The sequence below is a fragment of the Sturnira hondurensis genome, unplaced genomic scaffold, assembly GCF_014824575.4.
Source record: "Sturnira hondurensis isolate 20B ecotype Veracruz unplaced genomic scaffold, ASM1482457v3 Scaffold0007487, whole genome shotgun sequence".
NCBI lineage: Eukaryota > Metazoa > Chordata > Mammalia > Chiroptera > Phyllostomidae > Sturnira > Sturnira hondurensis.
Window position 1 is genome coordinate 1,505,980 of NW_028080118.1, and position 24,660 is coordinate 1,530,639.

The window sequence follows — 24,660 nt, forward strand, 5'->3', positions numbered from 1 at the left end:
CAATGTCTTTAGTGCTCAGGGCTTCCGATATCCATGAACTCCAACATTCAGGGCCTCCAAAGTCTCCAATGTCCAGAATAACCAATATCTCCCAAATTCAAGGCTTCCAATGTCTCCAACATCCTGTGCTTCCAATGTCTCCAATGTCTAGGGTTTCCAGTGGCACCAGTGTCAAGGTCTTCTAGCAACTCCAAGTCTTCCAACAACATCGAAGTCTTCCAGCTAATCCCAGTCTTCCAGAAAATCCACGCCTTCCAGACAAGCCGTGCCTTCCAGACAAGCCACGTCTTCCAGTAAATCCAGTGTTCCAGCAATTACAGGTCTTCTGCAAAATCAACATCTTCCATATCTTCCAGGAAAATCTATGTCTTCCAGAAAAATTCATGTCTTCCAGTGGTTTCAAGATCTTCCAGCTAATCCACATCTTCCGGAAAAATCTAGGTCTTCCAACCAATCCATGTCTTCCACCAAATCCAGCCTTCCAGTCAATCCATGTCTTCTGGACAAAATTTATGTCTTCCACTAAATCCAGGTCTTCCAATAAAGCTACGTCTTCCAGAAAATTCACGTTTTCCACTTAATCTCCGTCTTCCACAAATATATGTCTTCCTCGAGATCTGCATCTTCCAGTAACTGCCAAGTCTCCCAGCAAATCAGCATCTTCCAAACAGTCAAGGTCTTCCGGACAATTCGGGTCTTCCTGAAAATCCATGTCTTCCAGAAAACCATGTCTTCCAGGAAATCCATGCCTTCTAGTCACTTCCAGGTCTTCCAGACTATCCATGTCTTCAATCAAATCCATGACTTCCAGAAAATCCACAACTTCCAGAGAAACCATGTCTTCCAGCAAATCCTTATCTTCCAGCAAGTCTTTTCTTCCAAAAAGCTGTGTCTTCCATCAGATTTATGTGTTCCAGCTTACCCATGTCTTCCAACAAAGCCACGTCTTCCAGAAAATCCTCGTCTTCCAGAGCATCCACGTCTTCCAACAAAGGCACGTCTTCCAGAAAATCTACATCTTCCAACTAAGCCATGCCTTCCAGAAAATTCATGTCTTCCTACACCTCCAAGTCTTCCAGCATCTCCAGGGCTTCCAGCATCTGCTCGTCTTCCAGCATCTCCACATCTTCCGACAACTACCCAGTCTTCCAGCAGTGGCCTAGATATCCATGTCTTCCATCTCCAGTGTACCGATCTTCTAACATTCAGGTCTTCCAGTGTCTACAATATCCAGGTATTTTAACATATTCTGTAGTCCAGGTCTTTCCAACTTTCCCCAGGTCCAAACTCCAAAATTAGTCTTCCCAAGTCTGAGCCTTTTCATGTTCAGACCTTTGCACAGACGAGTCTTCCAACTCAGATATTCCTGTTTCTAGTAGAATTAGCTTCCAAAAATTTATTATAGCATCCCTTTTTATAGACCAGATATTATGGACTGACTGTACTGCAGCCTAGTAGTGTTTTTTGCTATTAGGAAATGTGTGTTTATTCTTTCCAGCTTTAAAACATAATATTCATAAGACAGCATCTATAGAATAAACACATATGGGATTGCTGTGATAAATTTTGCTACTTCATTAATGCTTATAGTTTTTATATAGTCAGTTGTGTTTAGGTGCAAGTGAAAGTCTTATTTTAATGAGAAAACTATTTAGAGACTTTTGTCTTTTAGCTAAAGTTGACATACAGTGGATAATATACAATGTGTTGTCTTCTTTATAGCACCAATTTGTGTTTGGTCTTATGTGACTAATAATAATAATTACACTTAACATAGCACTTGCTATATCCAGGCACTGTTCTAAGGTCCTTACATGCATCAACTCATTTAGTCTTCACAAGAACCCATGGAGGTAGGTACTATCGTCCCTGTTTTACAGATGAGGAAACTGGTACACACAATACACCCAGGTGAAGTAACTTGTCCAAAGGATACAACTAATAAATGGTTGAGCTGGGATTTGAACCCAACTAGCCTGCTTTCAGAGTCTATGACCTAACCACTGTGCTATAATATCTGCTGTTGAAAATCAACATGAGGATTATGAGATCCAAAGCTCCATTGCTCTCATTTTATGTGTAGACTGTTATAAAATCTTACATACAAGTGGTCTTACTGTGCTTTATCAGTATGAGAACCTATTTGTTTGTATTCACAGATCTCATTCCTCAACTAGCTATTACCATTCCCTTGCTCTTGTGTATGGAACTAGGCACAAACACCTCCTCATATCATTTTCAGTTTGGGTAGACAGAATGTAAACGAGTACTGAGTTCAAGTTCCCTTCGCTTTAGAATCCTATTCATAGCTCCACGCTTTGAGCTCTGGTGCTTGGAATTTTAGTGTCCTATCTACTTTAATTCCTTATCTCTGACCATTTCCCCCTTTACATTTCACTATCTACACCACTTACCATTAGTTTGTTTCTGACCTCCAGGATCCACCTGCTTCAAATCTCACAGACCTCTTGGATTCCTCCCACTGCCTTGTGTGTGACTAACGGTGACTACAACTCCTTAACTCCAGGCACGCTGACCTAGAGTACTAACTGCTTGGGTCTCCGAGTCTCAGCTACTATCAGGTGCTTCCAACAACATTGCTACCCACACCTCTGGTTGGCATGACAAGCATTAAAGCCATATAATGAAATTTTCATTAGGTAATATAATGGAATTATCTGCATAGTACTACTACTACTACTACTGCTACTACTACTACTACTAATACTACTACTACTACTACTACTACTAATATCTTACAAATGTTTAATGATTTAGTTTACAAAGTGTTGTCACTTCATTCATTCATCCATTAATTCAACAAATATTTATTGAGCGCCAAATGTGTGCCAGGCATATTTTAATGGAACTTAAAATCATCTGGGGGAAAGAGACAATGTTGAAATAATTTGAATAATTATTTATAAATTCTGCAAGGCCATGAAGGAACAGTGAGTATAGGATGCTGTGATAGAGTCTGGAAAGTTCACGAAAGCATTCCTGAGGAAGTGACACTTATGGTGGCTGAAGAATCTATGTGCTCATTTGATTATCACAACAACTCTGTCATTTAGATACGCTAGATGTTTTTATACCAGGTTTTACCTAATCAGCGGGTTAAGTGGGAAGCACTAAAGATGGGCATGGGGTCCACGCACAGGGTCCGGCACAAATAACGTCTGTTTTTTTTATTACAAAATCATAAGCCTGTGATTCTGTAACAAAACAGTATCACCCTCAAGCACATCAATGGCATTTTAGGTGAGATGCTCAAATTAAAACGATAAATTGTGTTACACCCCGATTATTACCCTACCAACCACTCTCAAGCAGGCGTTATTTCTGCCGGACTCTGTATTTTGACTTTCTTTTCTCAACTATTTCATGCTGCTTTAGAATACACAGTAAGTACAGTTTGGGCAATATATATCAAGGGACATAAAAAGTTTTGTACTCTTGACTTGGTATTTTCACTTCAATGAATCTACTCAAGAGGATTATCTAAAATGTGGATAATTCATATCCAAAGACATGCCTCACGCAGTTATCTCAAAGAGTTAAAAACAGAAAAACTGAAGGTCTAACTTTGAAGGCATAATTAAGTAAATGTGCTATTTCCATGTGATGGAATATTATTCCATTAAAATACTTATGGTCAGTTTATATTGTATAATGTTAACCAAAAAATCAGGGTACAGATTATATAAAGTGAGATTGCAGTTATTTTAAATATATAATCAGAGACAAGCGACTCGAAATAAATCCATTGTAGAGTATGAACTAATTATGTCTAGGTAGATAGAATAATGTGTGATTTTTTTTATTTACTTCTGTGTTATTTTTCTTCCATAGTTCTTACAGTATGAAAGTATCTCATATTCAGGAAAAATTTTGACTGATTGTACACAAAATCATTATTTACTTATCTTTAATTTACACATGTAATCGTTTTAGTGTTGAAAACATTTCAAAATTTAAGCAAAGTGAAAAACTAAAATCTCAAATAAACTCAGTATTCACAGATAACGCTGTTAAATTGTAGTGTACATCCTTCCATAGTTTCACAGGTATGTTTGTTTTATTTTGCAAAATGATATTATACTGCCATTTAACCTAGTTTTTCCACTTAGTAACTTATAAACATCTTTCTACATCAGTAACTGTGCATCTGTAGTATAATTTTAATACATAACTTCTTTGCTTCGTTAAGTTCTTTCCATTGTTTTGTAATATAAAAACTGCTGTGATGAGCATGTATGTAGTGCAAGTTGTGCAGAATACAAACTGCCTCGTCGGTGGAGGCCCTGTGTGTGCAGAGCCATTCAGATATTGCTTACAATAAATTCTTCCCAGGCGAGTTGCTAATCCAAAGGATATGTGCCTCCTAAAGCTTATCACAGCATAAAAATTCGAAGCAATTGCGATGCTCAGCAATTGGGGTGGATAAATCAAATGATATCGTAAATATAGGATGGAATACTATGCAGTCGTTTCAGTTTATACCACAGAGGCATATTTACTACCATGGAGATATGTTCACAAGGTCTCATTAGTGAGAGGAACAGGCCACATGAATGTATATGTAATATTAAAACTTTGTGGGAGGGAAACTAAATGTCCTCGGGATATACACTATTTTAGAATATACACCAGAGTGTTTGTAGTAAGTACCCCAAAAGGAAAATCGATAAATGGGGGTATGTGTGCACAATGGAATACTACACAGCAGTGAAACAAATACACTACAGCTGAACAGTATTAATGTGGGTGGATGTTAGTTCTCTAATGTTAAAAAATATCAAGTCCCAGAAGAGTACATATCACTGGATATCCTGCTTATATTATTTTTTTAAAAAGTCGACTGAAACACTATATTATTTAGGCACATATATTGGGGCTTAAGATATTTTATTAAAAAGCAAAAGAATATCAACAAAAAATTCAAGATAATGGTCACTGGGTTCGAGGAAAGGAGGCTGGAATGGGAGAGAATCATAGCAGTGAACTGAAGTTTTTGTCAGTATTTTTAGTGCTCAGGTTTGATGGGTGAGTGCGTGCTTGTTCATTAATTCATTAAAAGCATATTATTGACTGTTAATCATTGTGTGATTTTATGAAAATGAAATAAGTTAATGGATACAAATAAATGAGGGCTACGCATGGACAAATGACAGTATGCATGATCTGTGACAGCACATGTGGATTATTCTTAATCCAGTTTTGTGTACTTGAATTTCATATTTTTCTTAAGCAATTATCTCTGGGTGTTCAGAATACGTGTACTTTTTATTCTCTTGTGGCTCTCTATTTTTGAAATTTTGTATGTGGAATATATATAATACTATACTAATTGAAAAACATGCCCCAAATTACCTAGAATAATATCTCAGATATGCCAAAAATGCATTACAGGGACTGAAAAAGGGTTGACATGTTAGTAGTAATTGCTTCTGTGCAGTGAGATTTCATATAGCATTTTATGTTTCCTTAGAGTTTTTAAAGTCCAAATATTACGGAGTGAGATTATGTTGTTATTTTTCTGTAACAAGTGTATCACGTGCTTATTGTATAAGTAGACTGGGCAGCAGTATATAAAGGAACACATGAATACATCCCTCTCCCAGGCCTACTGCCCAGAGACAGGCATGATGATATGTCTGCTTTGTTTCTCCCCAGCTATTTTCTGTACGTGTAAATATGTCATGTGTTTTACAAAATGAAATTATCCTATATGTAAAACAGGTCCTCTAGTAACATTGTTTTGTTCAATGGTCTTTTGTTAAAGTTTGTGAGAAAAAAAAATGGATTCCTGGGCAGGGCCACTGTCTATGTGATTTGCATGTTCTCTCCATGTCTGCGTGGGTTTTCTCCAGGGACTCCGGTGTCCTCCCACATCCCAAAATGTGCATATGAGGTGGAGTGGCACGTGTGCAGTGTCCCCCTCTAAGTGAGTGTAGATGTGTGAGAGAGGCCCTGCGGTGGAAAGGCGTACTGTCTGGGGTGGATCCCACCTTTTACCCTGACCTGCCAGGAGAGGCTCCAGTCACCTGTGACCCTGAACTAGAAAAAGCAGGTTGGAAAATCATTCTGTTACTTGTTTTTATTTATCTTTCTTAAATGTACTCATTTTTATAGCTTACATTTCTTGTTTTTCTTTTGTTTAAAGGCTTTTCAAAAATTTATTTTTAGAGAGAAGGGAAGGAAGGGAGAAAAAGAGGGACAGAAACATTGATGTGTGCAAGAACATTGATCTTCACTTGCATGGCCCCCAACCCAGGACCTGGCCCGCAACCCAGGCAGGTGCCCTGACCCGGAATTGAACCCACAACCTTTCGGTTTGCCAGAGGAGGCCCAAGCCACTGAGCCACACCAGTCAGGGCTCACATTTGTTTCTTTCAGTGTTTGATATTACAAGCGTTTGGGTCTTTATTTAAAAGTTTGGTGATGTTTTTATGACCAGAAATGTGCCCGTTTTACCAGAGGCTGATTGATAGAAACAAGTTTGATAATGAAGGCTGATTGATAATGAAACCAGTTTTACCAGAGGCTGATTGATAGAAACGAGAAATTACGTAGGCACTAAATTCTTGTTGCTATCAATCAGCCTCTGGTAAAACTGGTTTCATTATACATTGTTTCCCTTAACGTCGCAGTTTCCCAGAACCTATTTATGCAGTTAAGTGAGGATTTAACTGTACTATTCCAAACTTGCTGTCCTGTCTCCCCTTCCTTTCCCGTTCAGTAGAAAGTCATTGTAACAGCTAACAGCTAGTAGAATTCCACAGTAGGGTGCACTATATCATTTATTCAGCTCTTTCCATGTGACAGATCTTTAGGTTAACAGTTTTTTGCTATTACACATAGTGCTGTGTAAAGCATTCTTTTAAATCTATCTTTTGCATGTTTAGAAGTATTTTTATAAGCTAGAAATAAACCTGCTAGATCAAAGACTTTGAGCTAAATGGCCTTCGTGGCATGCTGGACACTATTTTTTAAAAATATTTATTTATTTATCTTTAGAGGGGAAGGGAAGGAGAGAGGAAGAGAAACATCAATGTATGGTTGCTTCTTGTGCATCCCCTGCTGGGAACTGGCCTGCAACCCAGGCATGTGCCCTGACTGGGAATCGAACTGTGATCGTCTGGTTCGCAGACCCGTGCTCAATCCACTGAGCTACACCAGCCAGGGCTGGACACTATTATTCTTTTTAATTTTGTCAGCATTTTGGGTGAAAAATTCAATCTCATTCCTTTATTTTTCCCTACCCACTAGTAAAGTTAAGCACCTTTTAAGGTATTTGTTAGCTATTTGTATTCTTCTGGAGATTTCCTGTTCATGTCCTTTGCATATTTCTCTTTTGAGTCATTTATCTTTTATTTTGCTTGTTGATATGTAGGTCTCTGAATATTAGTGCTGATATCCTTTTGGTCTGCTATGTATTACAAATGTCTGTCCTTATAAAAGTTTATTTATGATGCTATTTGCCACAAAGATTTAATTATGTAAATAGGCAAACATTTAAATCTTTCTTTTATAGTTCCTTGGTTTTGTCTCATGCCAAGATTATAAAAATATGGCTCAATATTTCTTCTAATATTTTGCATATTTTATTTCTTAGTCATTTAATTCACATGGAATTGTTTAGTGTCTGTTGGTATGTGTGTGTATGGTAGACAGTAGGGAACTATGTTAATTTTTTGCAGAATACATAACTAGTTTTCCTAACTGATTTTTGTATTGAGTTATATGTACACTAATTTAGAATTTTCTTTTCTTTGTTTTTTTTTACTTAAAAAAGATTTTATTCATTTGTTTTTATTCTTAAAATATATTTTATTGATTATGCTATTACAATTGTGCCATTTCCCCCCTTTATTCCCTTCCACCCTGCACCTCCCCTCCCACCAACTTTCCCCCCCTTTAGCTCATGTCCACGGGTCATACATATAAGCTCTTTGGCTTCTCGATTTCCCATACTGTTCTTACCCTCGCCCTGTTTTCTACTGACCATTTATGCTTCTTGATCTGTGTACCTTTCCCCCCACTCTCCCTCCTTCCCCTCCCCACTGGTAACCCTCCACGTGATCTCCATTTCTGTGGTTCTGTTCCTGTTCTAGTTGTTTGCTCAGTTTGTTTTTGGTTTTGTTTTGGGGTTCAGTTGTTGATCGTTTTGAGTTTGTTGTCATTTTTTTTTTCAGAGTTTTTGACCATCTTCTTTTTCTTAGATAAGTCCCATTCACATTTCATACAATAAGGGCTTGGTGATGATGAACTCCTTTAAGGAATTTTCTTTTCATCATGAACTATATTGGCATGTTTCTTATGTTTCTTTTTTGTTCCATTTTTGTCTATCACTGCACTAGTACCTCACTGCTTAAATGACTACTGGCGCATTGTGATAGGTTTCGAAATCTCACAGGGCTGCTTTCCCTTCTTCTTTTTCTTTTTTTCAGAATTTACTTGGCTATTCTATATTTTCTTTTTCCAGATGGATTATAGAGTCAACTTGTCAAGTTTGGTATAAAGAAAAAAATTCCCTGGAAGTGCCTCGGACCTTTTGAGTAACCTGTCAAGAAGTGGCATCTTTGCAATACAGAATTTTGCATTTATCTTTTCTCTAGGCATCGTATTAAACTCTGTTCTTATCTCTGTGCTTTCTCCTCCATGAATTACCTTTAATTCCTAACTACATAATCCTGTCAGTCATAAATAAGAAAAAGTGTGTGTCTTTTCATTGCAAATGGTTGTTTCTGATTTGGTTTTCCTTTTGGCACACGGGTAAAGATCGAATGACTTCCAGGACAATGCAGATTTATACTGACAATAAAGAATAAGCCGCCTCCTCTTGTTTTTGACTTTAATAACAGCACCTCCTTGTTTCACTCTCAAATATGATTCCTATGGTTTCTGACAGATACCCTGTTTCAACTTATGGAAACACCCTTCTAGCCCTGATTCCTGATTGACTTACAGTTTTGTCAGAAACAGATGTAGAATGTTATCAAGTGTCCTCTCGGGCATCTGCTGAGGTGATAATATGATTATTCTTTTTAATCCATTAGTGTAGTTAATGATACTGATAGGTTTCCTAATGTTGAACTATTCTTGCATTCTGGGAATAAAAGTGACTTGGGGGCAGTGTTTTGTTTATGCACATATTTCACGTCACGACTAAAACCCTATTAACACGTTCCTAGAGCAGCGCCTTGTACCTTTTTCACGTCATGGCCCTGGTAAATGAAATGGACGGGATTGCTCAGGGCGAAAGGAGCTGGCTTCCCAAACTCTTCCTGTCTGCCCCGAAGGCCTTAGAAGATATCCTGTTACACACAACACTCATCCTCAGAACACCAATGTGCACATTTGTTGGGAAATTCTCATTTGTTATTTTCCTTTGTGTAATTTCCTTTTCCTGATTTAATATCAGAATGGTATTACCCTGTGAATCAACTTGATTTTTTCCCTTAGTTTACAGTCTAAGTAAATTAGACCCAAACCGTTCCCTTAGACACTTGGTAACACTCAGCCATAAAAACGTTTTGTTCTCATGTTCCTTTGGGGCGTGGGGGAGTGACAATATGGTAAATCCTTTTTCAGTTTGTTTGATGATTAGACTCATTTCCTTGAGTCAATTTTGTCTGTAAAATTCTTCCATTTCATTTGGATTTTGAAATGTATTGTTTTTAAGTTTTATGTAAAGTATTCTAATGTGTATGAATTTGCATATGTATGACAATACCTCTTTTTTTATTCTTTTCCTTAATAGGACTGTTTATATATTTTGTTTTTAGTTAACTATTAAAAAATGTTTTTGAAAATATCACTTTCTGCTTTTGTTAATTCCTTCTTTCTACAGTCTTGGCTTCTGTTTGATCTCCTACTACATTTAGGTGGATGCTTAGTTTATTTTTTAGTCTTTCTCATTTTCTATTTAATGCATTTAAATAATAAATTTTCCTCTAAATACATTTGACTGCATTGCATAGTTTTCACTTGCAGTGTGAGAATAGTCATTCTTCAGATACCCTATCTGTAGTTCGTTTTCCTTTCTGACTCAGTTATTTAGGAGTATATTTACATATTTCAACATGATTAGGTTTTCATTAATGTTTGGCTTTTCTATGCTTGTTTTCCTCATTACTGGTTATACCGCCTCATGGATGGAGAATATTTCCTGCATCAGTTATACACTCTGGTATATTTTGCATCCTAATGTGAAATTTTAAAATAAATATTTCATGGGCAATTGACATAAATGTTTTTTTTTGTTAGGGTAATAATATATTTATACATAGTAAATCACATTTAAAATTTTTATTTATTTATCTTTAGAGGGGAAGGGAAGGAGAGAGGGAGAGAAATATCAATGTATGGTTGCCTCTCATGCGTCCCCTGCTGGGAACTGGCCTGAAACCCAGGCATGTGCCCTGACTGGGAATTGAACCACGGTTGTTTGGTTCCCAGGCCCGCACTCGATCCACCGAGCTACACCAGCCAGGGCTAGTAAATCACATTTTTAATTGCAATTCAGAGTTTCCCTTTGTATTTGGCTAATCCAAATTTTCTGATAAAAGTATATAAAACCTCAATTTTATCATAGTCTCCTATTTCTAACCTTTTTTACTTTACATATTTAAATTCTCTTTCAGTGCATTAAATTTCATGGTTATCTTATTGGATTGTGTTAATTCACAACATAAAGATACCTTCTTTTATTCATTCAATGCTTTTTTGGGCTTATATTTCTCTGCCACTTCTACTATTAATAGATTTTTGTTAGCATTTGTGTTGTGGACTGCTCTGTCTGGTTCTAGGAATTGTAACTCAACCCCCCCCCCCATGGCTAAGGATGAGTCAGTGACCTTTGGAATGCGAGCCACGGGAGACAAAGTTTGTCTCTGTTAGCAAACCCTGCCTCTGCTTACTCCCTTAAGGTAAGACCCCTCAGAGGAGGGGCAACCTAGGCCAGACACATCACTTGGGAGGCTACCATGGAAGGACTCGGGGGGGGGGGTGCTGCAACAAAGAGCAATGGACTCCCCCCCCACCCCTCACTTTGACATAGCCCAAGTCCCTATGTCCCTGGGAGAAACACTTCCTGGCTCTAATCCCCTTAAGCCTGAATACCTGATGGGAAGGGGTGCAGCCCCTTGCCTTGCTAAAGCGTGTCCTGGGGAAAAATCCGGCATCACAAAGACTTCCTGACAAACCTGTGAAATCTGCTCTGCTAAGAGTGCTTTCATTCATATGTTAAGGGTTCAAGCAGGAAACCCTAAAGCTCTGTTCCTGACAGACTCTGACTCACACTAAGCCCTCAGATTTCTTTGAAATGTTATCTACTGTGTGGTCCTTGCGCCCCTGTATTCTTGTGTATTACAACCCAGTAAAAGCCCCTGGAGGAAGGGGCTCAACGCCTTTTCCCCTGAGAAACTGGCCACTGCTCAAGGCCTTTTTCCTCTGGGAAAATGGCCAGTTCTCCTCCCCAAGCAGAGCACATCATGTCTCAGTCATGTTTACTCTCATCCGTGGCACCTGGGGGGACTTGCAAGGAAAGTTGCCCCCACACATTTGTCTGATGTTATCTTTATCCATTCCAATATTTTCAACTTTTCTGCCTCGTTTTGTTTCAGATGTATCTTTTCAAAATAGCACATGATGATATTTTTCTCCATCTGATGATGCCTACCTTTTAATTCATAATTAGAACTTTCATATTTACTGCAATTCCATAATATTTTATTAATTCTGTCATTTATATTTTTATCACTTTTTGCTAGTTTTGTCAAAGTACATGTCCTCCTTTTCTCTATAGTGATTTGTGAGTTTGAAATATCACTTGTAATAGTGATTGCACTGATTTTATATATCTATATATACCCACGCCTATATATACACCCATATACATGTATACACACATATGTATGTATATGCACACACACACAGCATCCGGCAGAAGTAATACCTACTTGAGTGTTGTTGATAGGGTGATAATATGGGTGTAACAATTTATAGCTTTACTTTGAACATTTCATCTAAAATGCCCTATGGTGTGCTTGAAGATGATATTGTTATGTTACAGCATCACATGCTTAAGATTTTGTAATAAAAGATTTCGTAATAGCCTTGGCTGGTGTGGCTCAGTGGATTGAGCACCAGCCTGTGAACCAAAGGGTCTCTGGTTCAATTCCCAGTCTGGGCACATGCTTGGGTCGTGGGACAGGTCCCCAGTAGGCGGTGCTCGAGAGACAAGCACACATTGATGGTTCTCTCCGTCTCTTTCTCCTTCCCTTCCCATCTGTTAAAAATAAGTAAATAAAATCTTTAAAAATATATTTTGTAGTAAAAGGGGTGTTATTTGTGCCAGGCCCTGTATGTATGTATGCATGTGTATACACACACACACACATATATGTATATATACACATACATATATATGTATATATGTGCTGATTTTTTACTTTAGACAGTATTATTAAAACTTTTAAAGTGAGCATATAATACCTTTGCAATAGGAAAACAAAGAAAAACATCTGCTTTTCTGTGTGTCTCCTCTTTGTTTGCGCCTGACCAGTCTCACAGCCCTTGCTCGGGCTCTCATCACCTATATTTTATATTTCACCAACCTCTCAATGCCTCACTACTCCTGTCTACCCTGTTTGTTGCTACTGGATTTTCTCCATAAAATATCATTGTATTTATATAACTCAATTCCTAGTTGAACTTTAACCCCTGACACACAAGTCCTCCATGACTTTCCCTACATAACAATTCCTGTTTTCTATTTGGCTGTGGACCATCTACTCTAGTCAGACTGGTTTCCTCACTCTCTTATAAGTCAGCATTTGTTCCTTCCTTTATTTTCATTTCTTTTGTTCTCTACCTTTTTTTGTTTTGTCAGAGTCCTCCCCAACCACAGAGTCTCAACACCTGTTTTACATCTTCAAGCGGCAGAAATAGTCTAGTCACAAACCTGTGGAACCAGACTTCGTTTTCAACCATGAAACCTTAAGGACATTTATTGAAAAGGGACATTTTGACTCTTCCCTAAAATGATTTAACTTTGAGATTGATATTAGCCCCTTGTTATAGAACAGACATACTGGGGGCCCAGACTTCAGAGGATGGTATACTAATACCGTCTGGACCACCTACTGGGTTTGTCTGTCCACCTCCAATTGGAAAGATATCTCTCAATGCCAGAGATTTGTGAAAAGGAAAGGAAAGGTTTATTTAATGCTATACAGACTTAAAGTAGTAACCTAACGCCTTCATTAAAATATCAAAGTACTTCAGGGTATCCACCTACACACACAGTGCTCCCTTCTCCCCCTGCCCTAATTCAGGGTACCGTAACTCAGGAAAAGAAACTCAGGAAAAGAGCATATGTCCGTGTTTCCAGGCCACTGGCACCGTCAGCTGTGTTGCCATCCAGGCAGGATCTCTTAATTAATCCAAAGTCATGTGGCACCTTCTCACTGTCTACTAGCAAGAGTTCTTTGTACCCATTTTTCCAGGCAAAGTCCTTTGCTTCACATGGCTGCAGGGGTCCCCACTCTGCCAGAAGTGCATGGCTTTCTCTCTGCACTGCCACAGCTGCGCAGTTCCCTCTCCTTGTCACGTGGCTGCAGGGTCCCCACTCTGGCAAAGCCACGTGGTACTCCCCTTCACCTGGCCAAGAGGGGGGGTCCTCATTCTGCTAAAACTGTGGCTCTCCCTTACCCTGGCTGCCGTGTCTGGGTTTAAATCCCCGTGCCAATCTTCCTCTGTACCCCCATTTCCAACTCCTCCCACAATCAGTTACACCTGCCAGCATTCCTGTATTATTTCAAGTTTACTGGGCTGCCATCGTGAGTCTGGGCAGGTATCGCCCCACGTCATGGAGCCAATCTTCTCCAAGCTCCCATGCAGGCGCTGTAACTCGGGGGACCTGCCCCCCAGTTACATCTTGTGGGGAAGTGACTTCCATCTCCCTGGCTCCAAGCCTGGCCCCAGCCATTTAACATATCCAAGTGACCCACCAAAGGCTATAGATATGTTAAGTGACCATGCCATGGGTTAACTGCAAGGCTGTGGCTGTACAGAACAGCCCTGCATGTTCCTGCTCCATGTGTCCCTTCCCCCAACACACACCTGCCAGGGGAAGGGGTGAGGACATCTTATATGTCTCTCCAGTAATTCCTAGACACCTGGAGTTCTGGACCCCATTCCAAATCCCTTTTTGCCCCCCCCCCTCTTGGCTGCACCCTGTATCGCCCTCACCCCCCAAAAAGGTTTCTTAACACTTTTTCGTTAATAACAGTGCTGGTCAGCACCTTAATTTAACCCTTTCCACAGTCTCTGTGGTTTCTGAGTCCTCTTTGATCAATCCCCCATTTCCTTGAGAGTTGTTTGGGGGCATATGAGCATTTAGCTGGTGACTTACAGCTCTTCTGGAAGTTTCTGCCAGCTGCTCGAGGCTGGAAGCCTCAGCAGAGCCTTCCCTTCCATTTTAGTCAGGGGCCCTTCCTACCCTATAACGAAGCAAAGAATAGTGCCCAAGAACTCCAGGCACTAAGAACACATTTTCTTATCAATGCCAAGAAATAATCAAGGTGTCTACAGCATTCCCACCCAACAAGACAAGGTCATTAGCAGACTATATATATTATATATATATAAAGATTTTATTTATTTATGTTTAGAGAGGAAAGGAAGGAGAGAAAGAGAGAAACATCAATGTATGGTTGCTTCTCGTGAGTCCCCTGCTGGGAACTGGCCTGCAACCCAGGCATGTGCCCTGACTGGGAATCGAACCGCAATCATGTGGTTCGCAGGCTCACGCTCAATCCACTGAGCTACACCAGCCGGGGCAGCAGACTTTATATTTTTGTTTCCCCTACCAGTTCTTCTGGATCAGCCTGTCCCCTGAGGTCCTAGTAGAGAGTGCAGCTGCAGGAAATACTGTCCTCATGAGGTGCAGTTCTGATAGATCAGCAAATCTGAATTCCTTTTTAAAAAAAGATTTTATTTATTTTTAGAGAGAGGGGAAGGGAGGAAGAAAGAGAGGGAAAGAAACATTGATGTGAGAGAGAAACATCAATCGGTTGTGCCTCATGTGCGTCCAGACCTGGGACCAGGCTCACAACCCAGGCATGTGCTCTGGGAGTTGAAAAGGCAGCCTTTGTTTATTTATTTTTAAAACATTTTTTTTATTGCTCAAGTAGTTTTCTGCCTTTCCCCACCCCTCCTCACCACCTCAGCCCTCCCCACCTCCCTCCCCTGTTTCTACCCCCCTTTGCTATTGTCCATGTGTCCTTTTTAATAGTTCCTGCAAACTCTCCACCCTTTCCCCCTATAATCCCCTCCCCTCTCCTCTCTGGTCACTGTCAGCTTGAACAGGTGGCCTTCAGCTTTGCAAGTGGATGCCCAACAAATTGAGCCACACTGGTCAGGGCAACAAAGCTGAATTCTTTCTTTTTTAAGATTTTATTTATTTTACTTTTACAGAGAGGACAGTGGGGAGAAAGAGAGGGAGGGAAACATCAATGTGTGGTTGCCTCTCATGCACCCCCAACTGGGGACCTGACCTGTAACCCAGGCCTGTGCCCTGACTGGGAATAGAACCAGCAACCCTTTCTTTGGTTTGCAGGCTGGCACTCAATCCGCTGAGCGATGCCAGCCAGGGCCAAAGCTGAATTCTTGATGAACCACTGCCCATTTTCTAGATTTCAAAATATTTTGATAGTTTACACTATGCCATTCCTATTTTAGGACTTTAACTTTTATTTAACTTCATAACCACACTACCTATAATTATTAAGACAACATGTTTCCCTCATTAATCATTGTTAGCATCAAATCTTCCTTGCATGCATTTATTTTTTGTGAACAAAAACCTATTTTTCCCTAAACTGTAGTATAAGCTTTTTTTCATATCTCAACAAATCTTCTCCTGGGTACCTAGAATCCCTAGGAACATGTAGCTGCAAAAATCCACACAGGGTGGGGTCCGGACACATCTCCACTCATTTTGCCACCACCTGCTTGTATGTGGGTGTTTTGTTATTCAGGAAGAACTCACCAAAATATGACTCCATTTTGGGCCAAGCTCATCAGCAAAAATGTTGTCTTCATTAGCAATGGAAAACACGAAGATGAGCTCAGGTGCTCGTGCAGCATCTGCCCCCAGGTTCCCAGTGGGTGAGAAAGCTTACGGATCTGATTTAATACCCGGGCTCAGGTGGTCCTGGCACAGAGTTTGTCTGAGGATTGCAACCATGTGCGCATTTATGTAACTTGTTTCTTGCTCACTTGGTGGTGTCCCTTTTGAGCATCATCATGGACATGTGGCCTTTCATAGACTTCACTGTTATGGGGGGTGGTGGTGGTAATCACGTTTCTAAAAAAAAGATTGTATTTTTAGAGAGGGGAAGGGATGGAGAATGAGAGGGAGAGAAACATCAATGTGTGGTTGCCTCTTGAGCGCCCCCTACTGGGGACCTGGTCCACAACCCAGGCATGTGCCTTGACTGGGAATCGAACCAGTGACTCTTTGGTTCACAGGCCAGCACTCAATCCACTGAGCCACACCAGTCAGGACTGTAATCATATTTTTAATGTTCAAAATTTCATAGGCCCATGATGGTGATTTTATGTTGATTTCTTTGTCATAACTCAGACATCTTTGAAGGTATCCTTGTTTCCTCACAGGAACAGGTTGATCCAGGCTAATTTTCAAGTATGTTACTCTATAAACACTCCATTTCTTTTTAGTGAAAAATTGAGAGACCAAACTCAGGAGGCTAGGGGTAGAAATTATTTCACATGAGTGATTGGAGTAGAACAGAATAACATAGCGGCTGCTATCCACTTTCATGATGAATCAAAAGGACTGCCCCCCCCCCCACTACACCACAAATTCATGTTATTGCTTTTAAGTTGCAGTTTCTTTTTACCTGGTTTAGTGAGGGCTTATTAATCCAATTTTTCATTTGTGCTTTTGTGTTACCGACTTTTCCCCCTTTCTACTGACTTTCTTTTTCATAAAATACTATGTGTTTAGAAACCATACCATGTATTCAAATGACTGTGTTGTGAGCCTCATTCCCAATTTAGCAGGCTCCATTCTTTTGTCTCTTAGCTTTTATTTCTTTAAGATGGCCACAAATTGTACAGCTCCAGATAATCTCCATCAAATTGTTTAAACCTCATTCTGCAAAGGAAAGTCTTCACCCTGCTCCTGGGAATCCAAAAGTGTAGGACATAAGTAGCTCAAATAGAGTATCAGGCAGTTTTCAATGAGTTTCATCAATGCTTTACTTTTATGGAAACAGCAAGAGAGCAAGATCTTATGTGCAAGTGCTTTTCAAGCCTCTGCTTGTATTGTATTTTCTAATAGGTCATTGGTCAAAGAAAGCCACGTGGCCATCCCGGATGCAAGAGGTGGAGCTATGGAGCCATTTTGTGATGGCAGGACCTGCAATACATTGCAAGGAAGAAGAATAACGTGTGGCCGCTTTTACAATTGACCACACTCCTCTCATTTCATCCCCGACCCCTCTCTCTATTACTTCACTCTAGCCAAACCAACTTCCTTGTTTTTCCTCAGAAACAGCAGGCATGTTCTCATCTCAGGGTCTTACTAATACTAATACTCAGGGTCTTACGCATACTAATCTCTTTGCCTGAAGCACTCTTGCGTCAGATACCAACGTAGCTAGTTCCTTTGGCTATTCTGGTCTCAGCTGAGATCACTCCCGTGTCTGTGATAATCTAATAGGTCAGCTGGGGGCTGAAAGGCTTCAGCTATAATGGCTTGTGTCTGCTTCACATTAAATTTTCACCCACCAGCAGACTCTCCTTGGCTTTTTACACACTAATCAGAGGGTCTGGTTCCATTAACTGTAGAAGCATGCAAAGCCTCGTAAGACATAGCTTGTAACTAACACAATGTTACTTTCACTGTGTTCTGTTGGACAAAGCAAGTCAGCAAGTCAGATCCAAGGTGTGGGGAAGTAGATTCGATTCCTCACTAAGAGGAGCTTCAAAGTCACATTAAAAGGGGTTATGGATACAGAGAGGGGAATGATTGTGGCCCTTCTTACAGAGAATGCACCATAGTGTGATGTTTTTCAGAATTTTACTTCAAAACCATAGCTTTCAGTGTGAGGAAGTATATCTTATTTTGTGTCTTTAATTATGTTTTCCCATCTCTCCTTTCTCTTCTTTGCCACGTATAACTTCTATTAGACAGACATTGACTCAAATATATCTATTCTCCATACCTCACAACTTTTCATTCTTAGCTCTCTTGGTCTCTTCCTCCATACGTCCCCAATATACTCCCCCAAACTGGAATTTGTTTATAAAGAATTGTGAGTTTATTCTCACATGTTTAAACTTCAGTCACCTTCAAAGTACTCTCCATTGGATGTAATACACCTATCGAGACATTTTTTCCACTGCTCAAACCAGTTTTTGAATTTGTTGATTTTGATGCCTTTTAGTGTTTCTGCCATTTTTTTGTTTCACCTCTTCTACGTTGGCCAAACATTCCCCTTTGAGGACAATTTTTCATCCAGGGAATCAAAAAAGAAGTTGCTTGGGGTGAGATTGGGTGAATAGGGAGGATGGGGCATGAGGGTCATGCTGTTTCGGGTCAAAAACTGCTGAACACTCAACGCAGTGTGGGCAGGTGCGCTCGTAAATCACCCATCATGAAATGGCCAAAGGCATGGAAAGAATCTCAGAAAAAATTCACGGAAGCCAAACAATGATATCTTTTCCCCTCCACAGTAGCTTATTCTATTCTTTTAGAGGCACAAAATCCTCTTGAATCTCTCTGAGAGGTTTTTTTTCTGAAACTTTCCTTCTATTTCTTGAATTAATTATTCAGAGGTATTTCCTCTATTCAGCTTGGAGTCATTTTTTTTCATGCTGTTCATTATCTTCAGGTAAAAGGCAATTATTTTTCAGTGAGCCTCTTCTGAGCTGCTAAAGTTAATTATCAATGATCATAATATGAATACTACCCCTATTGTTCCTCCGGATCACGTAACATCGAGTTACCTATTTGAGAAACAATTCCGTAGAAAATTGGTGCTTGTGATTTAGCATATTATAACTTGGAGTATCTGCCTTTGTGACTTTCAAAAAGAGGCTTCTATATAAACACCAGTTTGCTTTTTATCTCCTTGGCATCTTCATAGTATGGCAAGGGTTTCTTGATTAGCAGACATAAAAGCCTCTTGCTGAACCTCTGCTATAGATTCTCTGAAGCACATTTTAAAAAAAATCTATTTTATTGATTATGCCATTACAGTTGCACATTTTTGTGAGGGGTTTCTTCCTGATCCCCAGAGGGAGGCTCATGTACTTCAAATGGCCTATAGTTTGAGTCAGACTATTCTAAACATATCCTAAAAATACAGTGAAAATTCACGCAACCATTTTCATGTGTTAGTGATATAGGTTGATAAAAATAGTGAACACAGCATTGTTTATAATTTCAAATCATTGAAAATCTATTTGAAAATCTTTTGGCAGATTATGTAGCACATAGAGCATATATTCTGATATATATGCGGTGAAAGAACGCACCATTATACTGTGTAAATTTGCTAAACATGTGTAAGTTTTTAAAAAATGTCATATGGGGTTTGTTAGTAGTACAGTTATAAAGAATTTTTGTTCCCTTATACATTTGAAATTAAGAGAAAATGAAAACGTTATTTAAAAAGCCAATTATTCAATATTATCTCAACAGTGTGACAGTGCATAGAAAAATGGGATAAAAGATGCCAAAGTGTGAAAAGTGGTTATCTTGGGGTTATAGATGATTTTTCAGGTATTTTCTTCAAATTTCTTTAATGAGTATGTATTATTTCCTAAGCAGAAAATAACGAACAGTTGAAAGAAAATAAATTTCACAAGGTGAACAAAAACATAGGATTTATGTATTGTGCTTCTGCTGTGTATGTTATGAGTTTATCGTTATAAGGTTGGTGTCTAGAATAGTTAAAATAAGGGATGGTTGATACATTTCTGGAATGATTAGGAAAGAAAATTACTGCTTTGCTCAAACAGACTGGAGATTAAATGCAGAAGATAAATAGGCTGTTTCCACACTGTGGCCCCAGGTCAGTGTGGGCTGTCCCTCCTCGGAATTCCTGGAGGACTTACTGTGCAGAGTCCTCACTAAGTACCATATTTTTCAGACCATAAGATGCATCTCAGTTTTAGAGCAAAATAGGAAAAAAAGTTTTGAAGCAAAAAGGTGGTAAAATATTTAATACATAAATAATATAATATTTCACCAATGTAAATGTAAACAGAACTCAACAGCAGCATTAACAACCATTATTCCTCCAAAATTTGGCAGGGGAAGGAGGGGGGAGAGAGAGAGAGAGAGAGAAAGAAAGAAAGTGCGCCTTATGGTCCAAAAAATGCGGTACCCGTCCTTTACAGCAATATTCTCAACAAAATGGTTTCATGGGAAAGGGCTTCGTGTCTTACAGTCGTTGTATTGTCTATAATGCTTAGTGCAAAATTGTCATTAAATGAAGGTGATGGTTGGTGAAAAAACTAGCATACTGATTTTATAACACTGAGTAGACTCGTTTATGTGGTACTATAAACTTGCTTTATGGCTATGGAGGCTTAGGTAGTAAACGATAACATGAAGAAATCAAGTCACAGCAAGGTTATATTACTTTGCCCAAGATCACACAGCTTATAAGTGAGAGGTTTGGAATTTCTGCTCTGGTTTCCTTGGGGTGTTTTCCGATATACACTACATCCAACTTCGAGACAGAGTTTCTGTAAACATCAGCCCAGATAGGTCAGGAAATGCAAGATCAAGATAGCATGGGTTCCCCTTTCCTTGTCCCACAGGGGACATGGAAACAAAAGGGGCCAGGTGGCCAGCAAAAAGAGCACCGGGGTTCTTTGTTGCCAAGAGGCCAATTCCGTACCCTCGTTAGGAATGACCGTAGCCTGCAGCTCTTCCTTAAGTGGGTTTCCATGGGGCAGTCCTCCAAACGTTACTGTCTAGATAAAATGTGGCTAGGGGGCTAGTGGTTCAGCCCTTCTGAGTAAGTGGGAGAAGGAAGCGAAGAAGTAGCAACAAAATTAGGTTAAGAGGCAAAATGCCTTGATGATGATGGGTGAGGAGCTTGGTCTTGGTGTACTGAGCAGTAGTTAAAGTTTTAAAAAAGGACTTATACAAGGCTGAGGTGTCCTTCAAGAAAAGCACTTTGTCAGAATAGGTGTTGAACCCAAATCAGAGGAAAAGTTTAAATGGTAATTATTATATGATCGTATTATCTGCTCTTGAGAGTTTTGATGAAATATCGTGGCAACGGGCTTCTTTGACGTCACTAAAAACACCCAAACCCCTACCATTGCTGTGCACTTCCATTTTCAGGATAACTTCTCTGTTTTCCTAGTTCCTTTTTTTAAATTTATTTAACTTTTGTTCAAGTACAGTTTTCTTTCTTGTATTCCCAGCCCTGCCCCCCTCCCTAGTTCCTTAATTTGCCTAAAATAAATGAGGTGACATGATCATTTTTTATGTATTTACTTACTTATTTTTTAATAGTTCATTTTTATGGTATTTTTTCTATTACCACTCATCCCTCTTATACCCTCTTCTACCTCAACCCACCACCCCACTTTCAAAGACCACAGAAATGATTCTAGAGCTATTTTCTTAGCAGGTGACATGCTTAGTATAAATCTAAGAAGCTACATGTGAAAAATGATTTATAAAGCTACATGTGAAAAATGATTTATAAATAATAGAAAATGCCTGTAATATGGAAGTTCTCTCAGATTATATTTATGTTTTGTGCAAATATGATATGTCATGGCTGAAGAGTTAACATGAATTAATATTCATACATGGGAAATTATTGCAATGAAACCTGGTTAGATTATGATTTGCTCCGGAGAAAATACTTGCAAGTAAACAAATTGCTAGGGACCTCAAACAGGGAATATATTTACTGAAATGCACAAATACACACATACACACACAACAATCCCAAACTTGGAACAATACTGGACAGGAATCCGAAAGACTCCTGACTCCAAGACTAACGGATTCAAACCACCATCTCCTTGCCTCTGCGGGGATTCAGCTGCGCAATGTCTGCCAGATCTTCTGATTCTGACATGATGCATCTAAGATTTTCATAACGTACCACGGTTCGTTAGCCCCTTTTTTCTAGCAGCTCTTTAGAATAGCAACACATTTATCACATAACGTCCTATTGATATATCATTGTTGAAATGCAACTGTTGACTCCTCTACAGTGTCAAATATGGAGGGTACTGAAACCCGGAGGAGGAAATGTATGATGTATTCCATTCACACACTTGGACAAATCTCAGTCATTGCTCTCTGGGCGGCAATAATGGCTGCGATAAACTAATAGGACTTGGGACCGAACAGATAATCAGGGTCTGTAATGGAACTGTAAAAAGAGTGCGGTTGTAGAGTTTGCTATTGAATGTTCCACGTTTACAAATGTTAGGCTCACTAGGGCTTGATCAGTGATAAAGATAAAAGTAAATGCAAATTTCAGAAGTGGTAGGTTTGCATTTCAGGAGGTACCCCCAAATCCATGCTTTGCGTATCAGCAAATGAGCCTTGTTAAAGCTCCCCGAGTGTTAGGAATACAGCATATGGATTCGCAATCCTGCCTTTCAGAAGTGTCTTTTAAAAAAGTGCAAGGTCTAGCTTTTCACTTATTTGTATTATTTTGTAATTGTCAAAGGAATTAAGAAGCAATTTCTGCTTTTATACTTCATTGCCTCTGAGCTGGCTTTCATGTTTAATTATTGTGCTGTATACATTCTTAATAATCTAATATTTGAAGTGTAGTAAAGCTAAAAAGATGTTGGCATCTTGATATGGGAAATCAACATTGCAATTAATCTATCATCTGAGTCACTCATTAGGGAGAGATCTTTTGAAGTGTTAATGTAAGGAATAAATTTGCCTTAGGGGTTTTCTTTCAACACGTTCTGTGTATTTGACTACAAAGGCATTGTTTGCTAATGTGTATTTGCTATTGACTGAATATTTGTGTCCCCAAAGTTCATATGTTGAAACCTAATCTCCAATGTGCAGGTACTTGGTGGTACAGTGGGGCCTTAGGGAGGTGATTAGGTCGTGAGGGTGCATTCCTTATGAATGGGGTTACTGCCCTTGTCAAAGAGAACCCAGAGAGGCCTCTCAGCCCCTCCGCCATGGCAGGACACCTGGGAACAACTGCAGTCTGTGAACCCGATAACGAGTGTTCACCAGACACACAATCTGCTGACACCTTGATCTTGGACTTCCTCACCTCCAGAACAATGAAAAATACCCGTTTTTTATAAGCCACCTAGTCTATGATATTTTGTTACAGTAGTCCACATGGGTAGTCATAGAAAGAGATATTGCCCTGGCTGGTGTAGCTCAGTGGATTGAGTGCATGCCTGCGAGCCAAAGGATCGCGGTTCGATTCCCAGTCAGGGCACATGCCTGGGTTGCAGGCCAGTTCCCAGCGGGGGACTCACAAGAGGCAACCACACATTGATATTTCTCTCCCTCTCTCCTTCCCTTCCCCTCTAAAGATAAATAAATAACATCTTATAAAAATAAAATAAAAAATAAAATAAAAGTTTAAAAAATAAAAATGAGAAAAAAGACATTAATCTTATTACTTAATTTAGTTACATGAGAGAGAGAAGCATATTGGTAAAGTGTTTGAGAATTGAACAATATCAGTGACACTGAGAACCACAGTCTCCCGCATAACATGATTCTAGTGTGTGAAACCCATGATTTACTTTGTTAGTGGAAATGCCATCTTTACTACTATATTTGTTCACAGTCACAATCATATAGAATATAAGTTTCTTACAAGATGTACTTGAAACTCAGCCTTAGGAAATCAGGGAGGCAGTTGGTAGAGTGATCAGTGACCTGGATTCCATTTGTAACTCCGTCACAATTTAACAGTTGTTACCTTGGTCAAGTCCCATCCCTGCCATGGTCCTCAGTTCCCTCATTTGCAACATGAGTAGGTTAGACTAGAGGTCTTTAAGGGACTTTAAAAATACGATCCCAGGCCCACTACTGGGCAATACATTTTCACCTAATGGGTTATAAATGAATCTAAAAGAAGGAGTTATTTCTTTGTTATTGCAGGCAAGCAGCCTACAATTCTGGACACTATAATTTTATGGATGCCTAGGAGAACCTCCTCTTTTTAAACACAACTATACAGAGTTCACTATATGCTTGATAATACCCTAAGCAATTTCTTAATACTGATTAAATGCGTATGGCCCTCATAAAAATACTGTAAGTAGATACTCTTCTTTTTTAAAAATATTTTATTTATTCATTTTTAGAGAGAGGGGAAGGGAAAGAGAAAGAGTGGGAGAGAAACATCAATGTGTGGCTGCCTCCCACGCGTCCCCCACTGGGGACCTGGCCTGCAACCCAGGCATGTGCCCCGACCGGGAATCGAACCGGTGACCCTTTACTTCACAGGCCCACGCTCAATCCATCAAGCTATACCAGCCAGGGCGTAGATACTCTTCTTATCCCCATTTTATGGATGGAAAACTGAGGTGCAGAGAAGTTCCGTGATTTGCCCCAAGAGCTCACTTATGAGCTCATAAGTG

General features: G+C 39.5%; 1 protein-coding gene across 3 annotated transcripts; it reads left to right on the forward strand.

The window, feature by feature from the left end:
- The first annotated feature begins 45 nt into the window (after positions 1-45).
- Positions 46-9,784, forward strand: LOC118991402 (uncharacterized). 3 transcript variants are annotated; one of them, XR_005067411.1, is made up of 3 exons: positions 46-1,234; positions 5,874-6,073; positions 8,489-9,784. XR_005067411.1 is itself a non-coding variant. In XM_037052631.1 (2 exons), the coding sequence occupies exons 1-2, from the start codon at positions 602-604 to the stop codon at positions 2,499-2,501; spliced, it is 696 nt and encodes a 231-aa protein (XP_036908526.1). In that variant the 5' UTR covers positions 57-601; the 3' UTR covers positions 2,502-2,672. The 3 variants fall into 3 exon arrangements, 1 of the variants encoding a protein (XP_036908526.1); XR_005067412.1 differs by lacking the exon at positions 8,489-9,784 and adding an exon at positions 6,190-6,272; XM_037052631.1 differs by lacking the exons at positions 5,874-6,073; positions 8,489-9,784 and adding an exon at positions 2,439-2,672 and having other exon boundaries at positions 57-1,234.
- Positions 9,785-24,660: the final 14,876 nt, after the last annotated feature.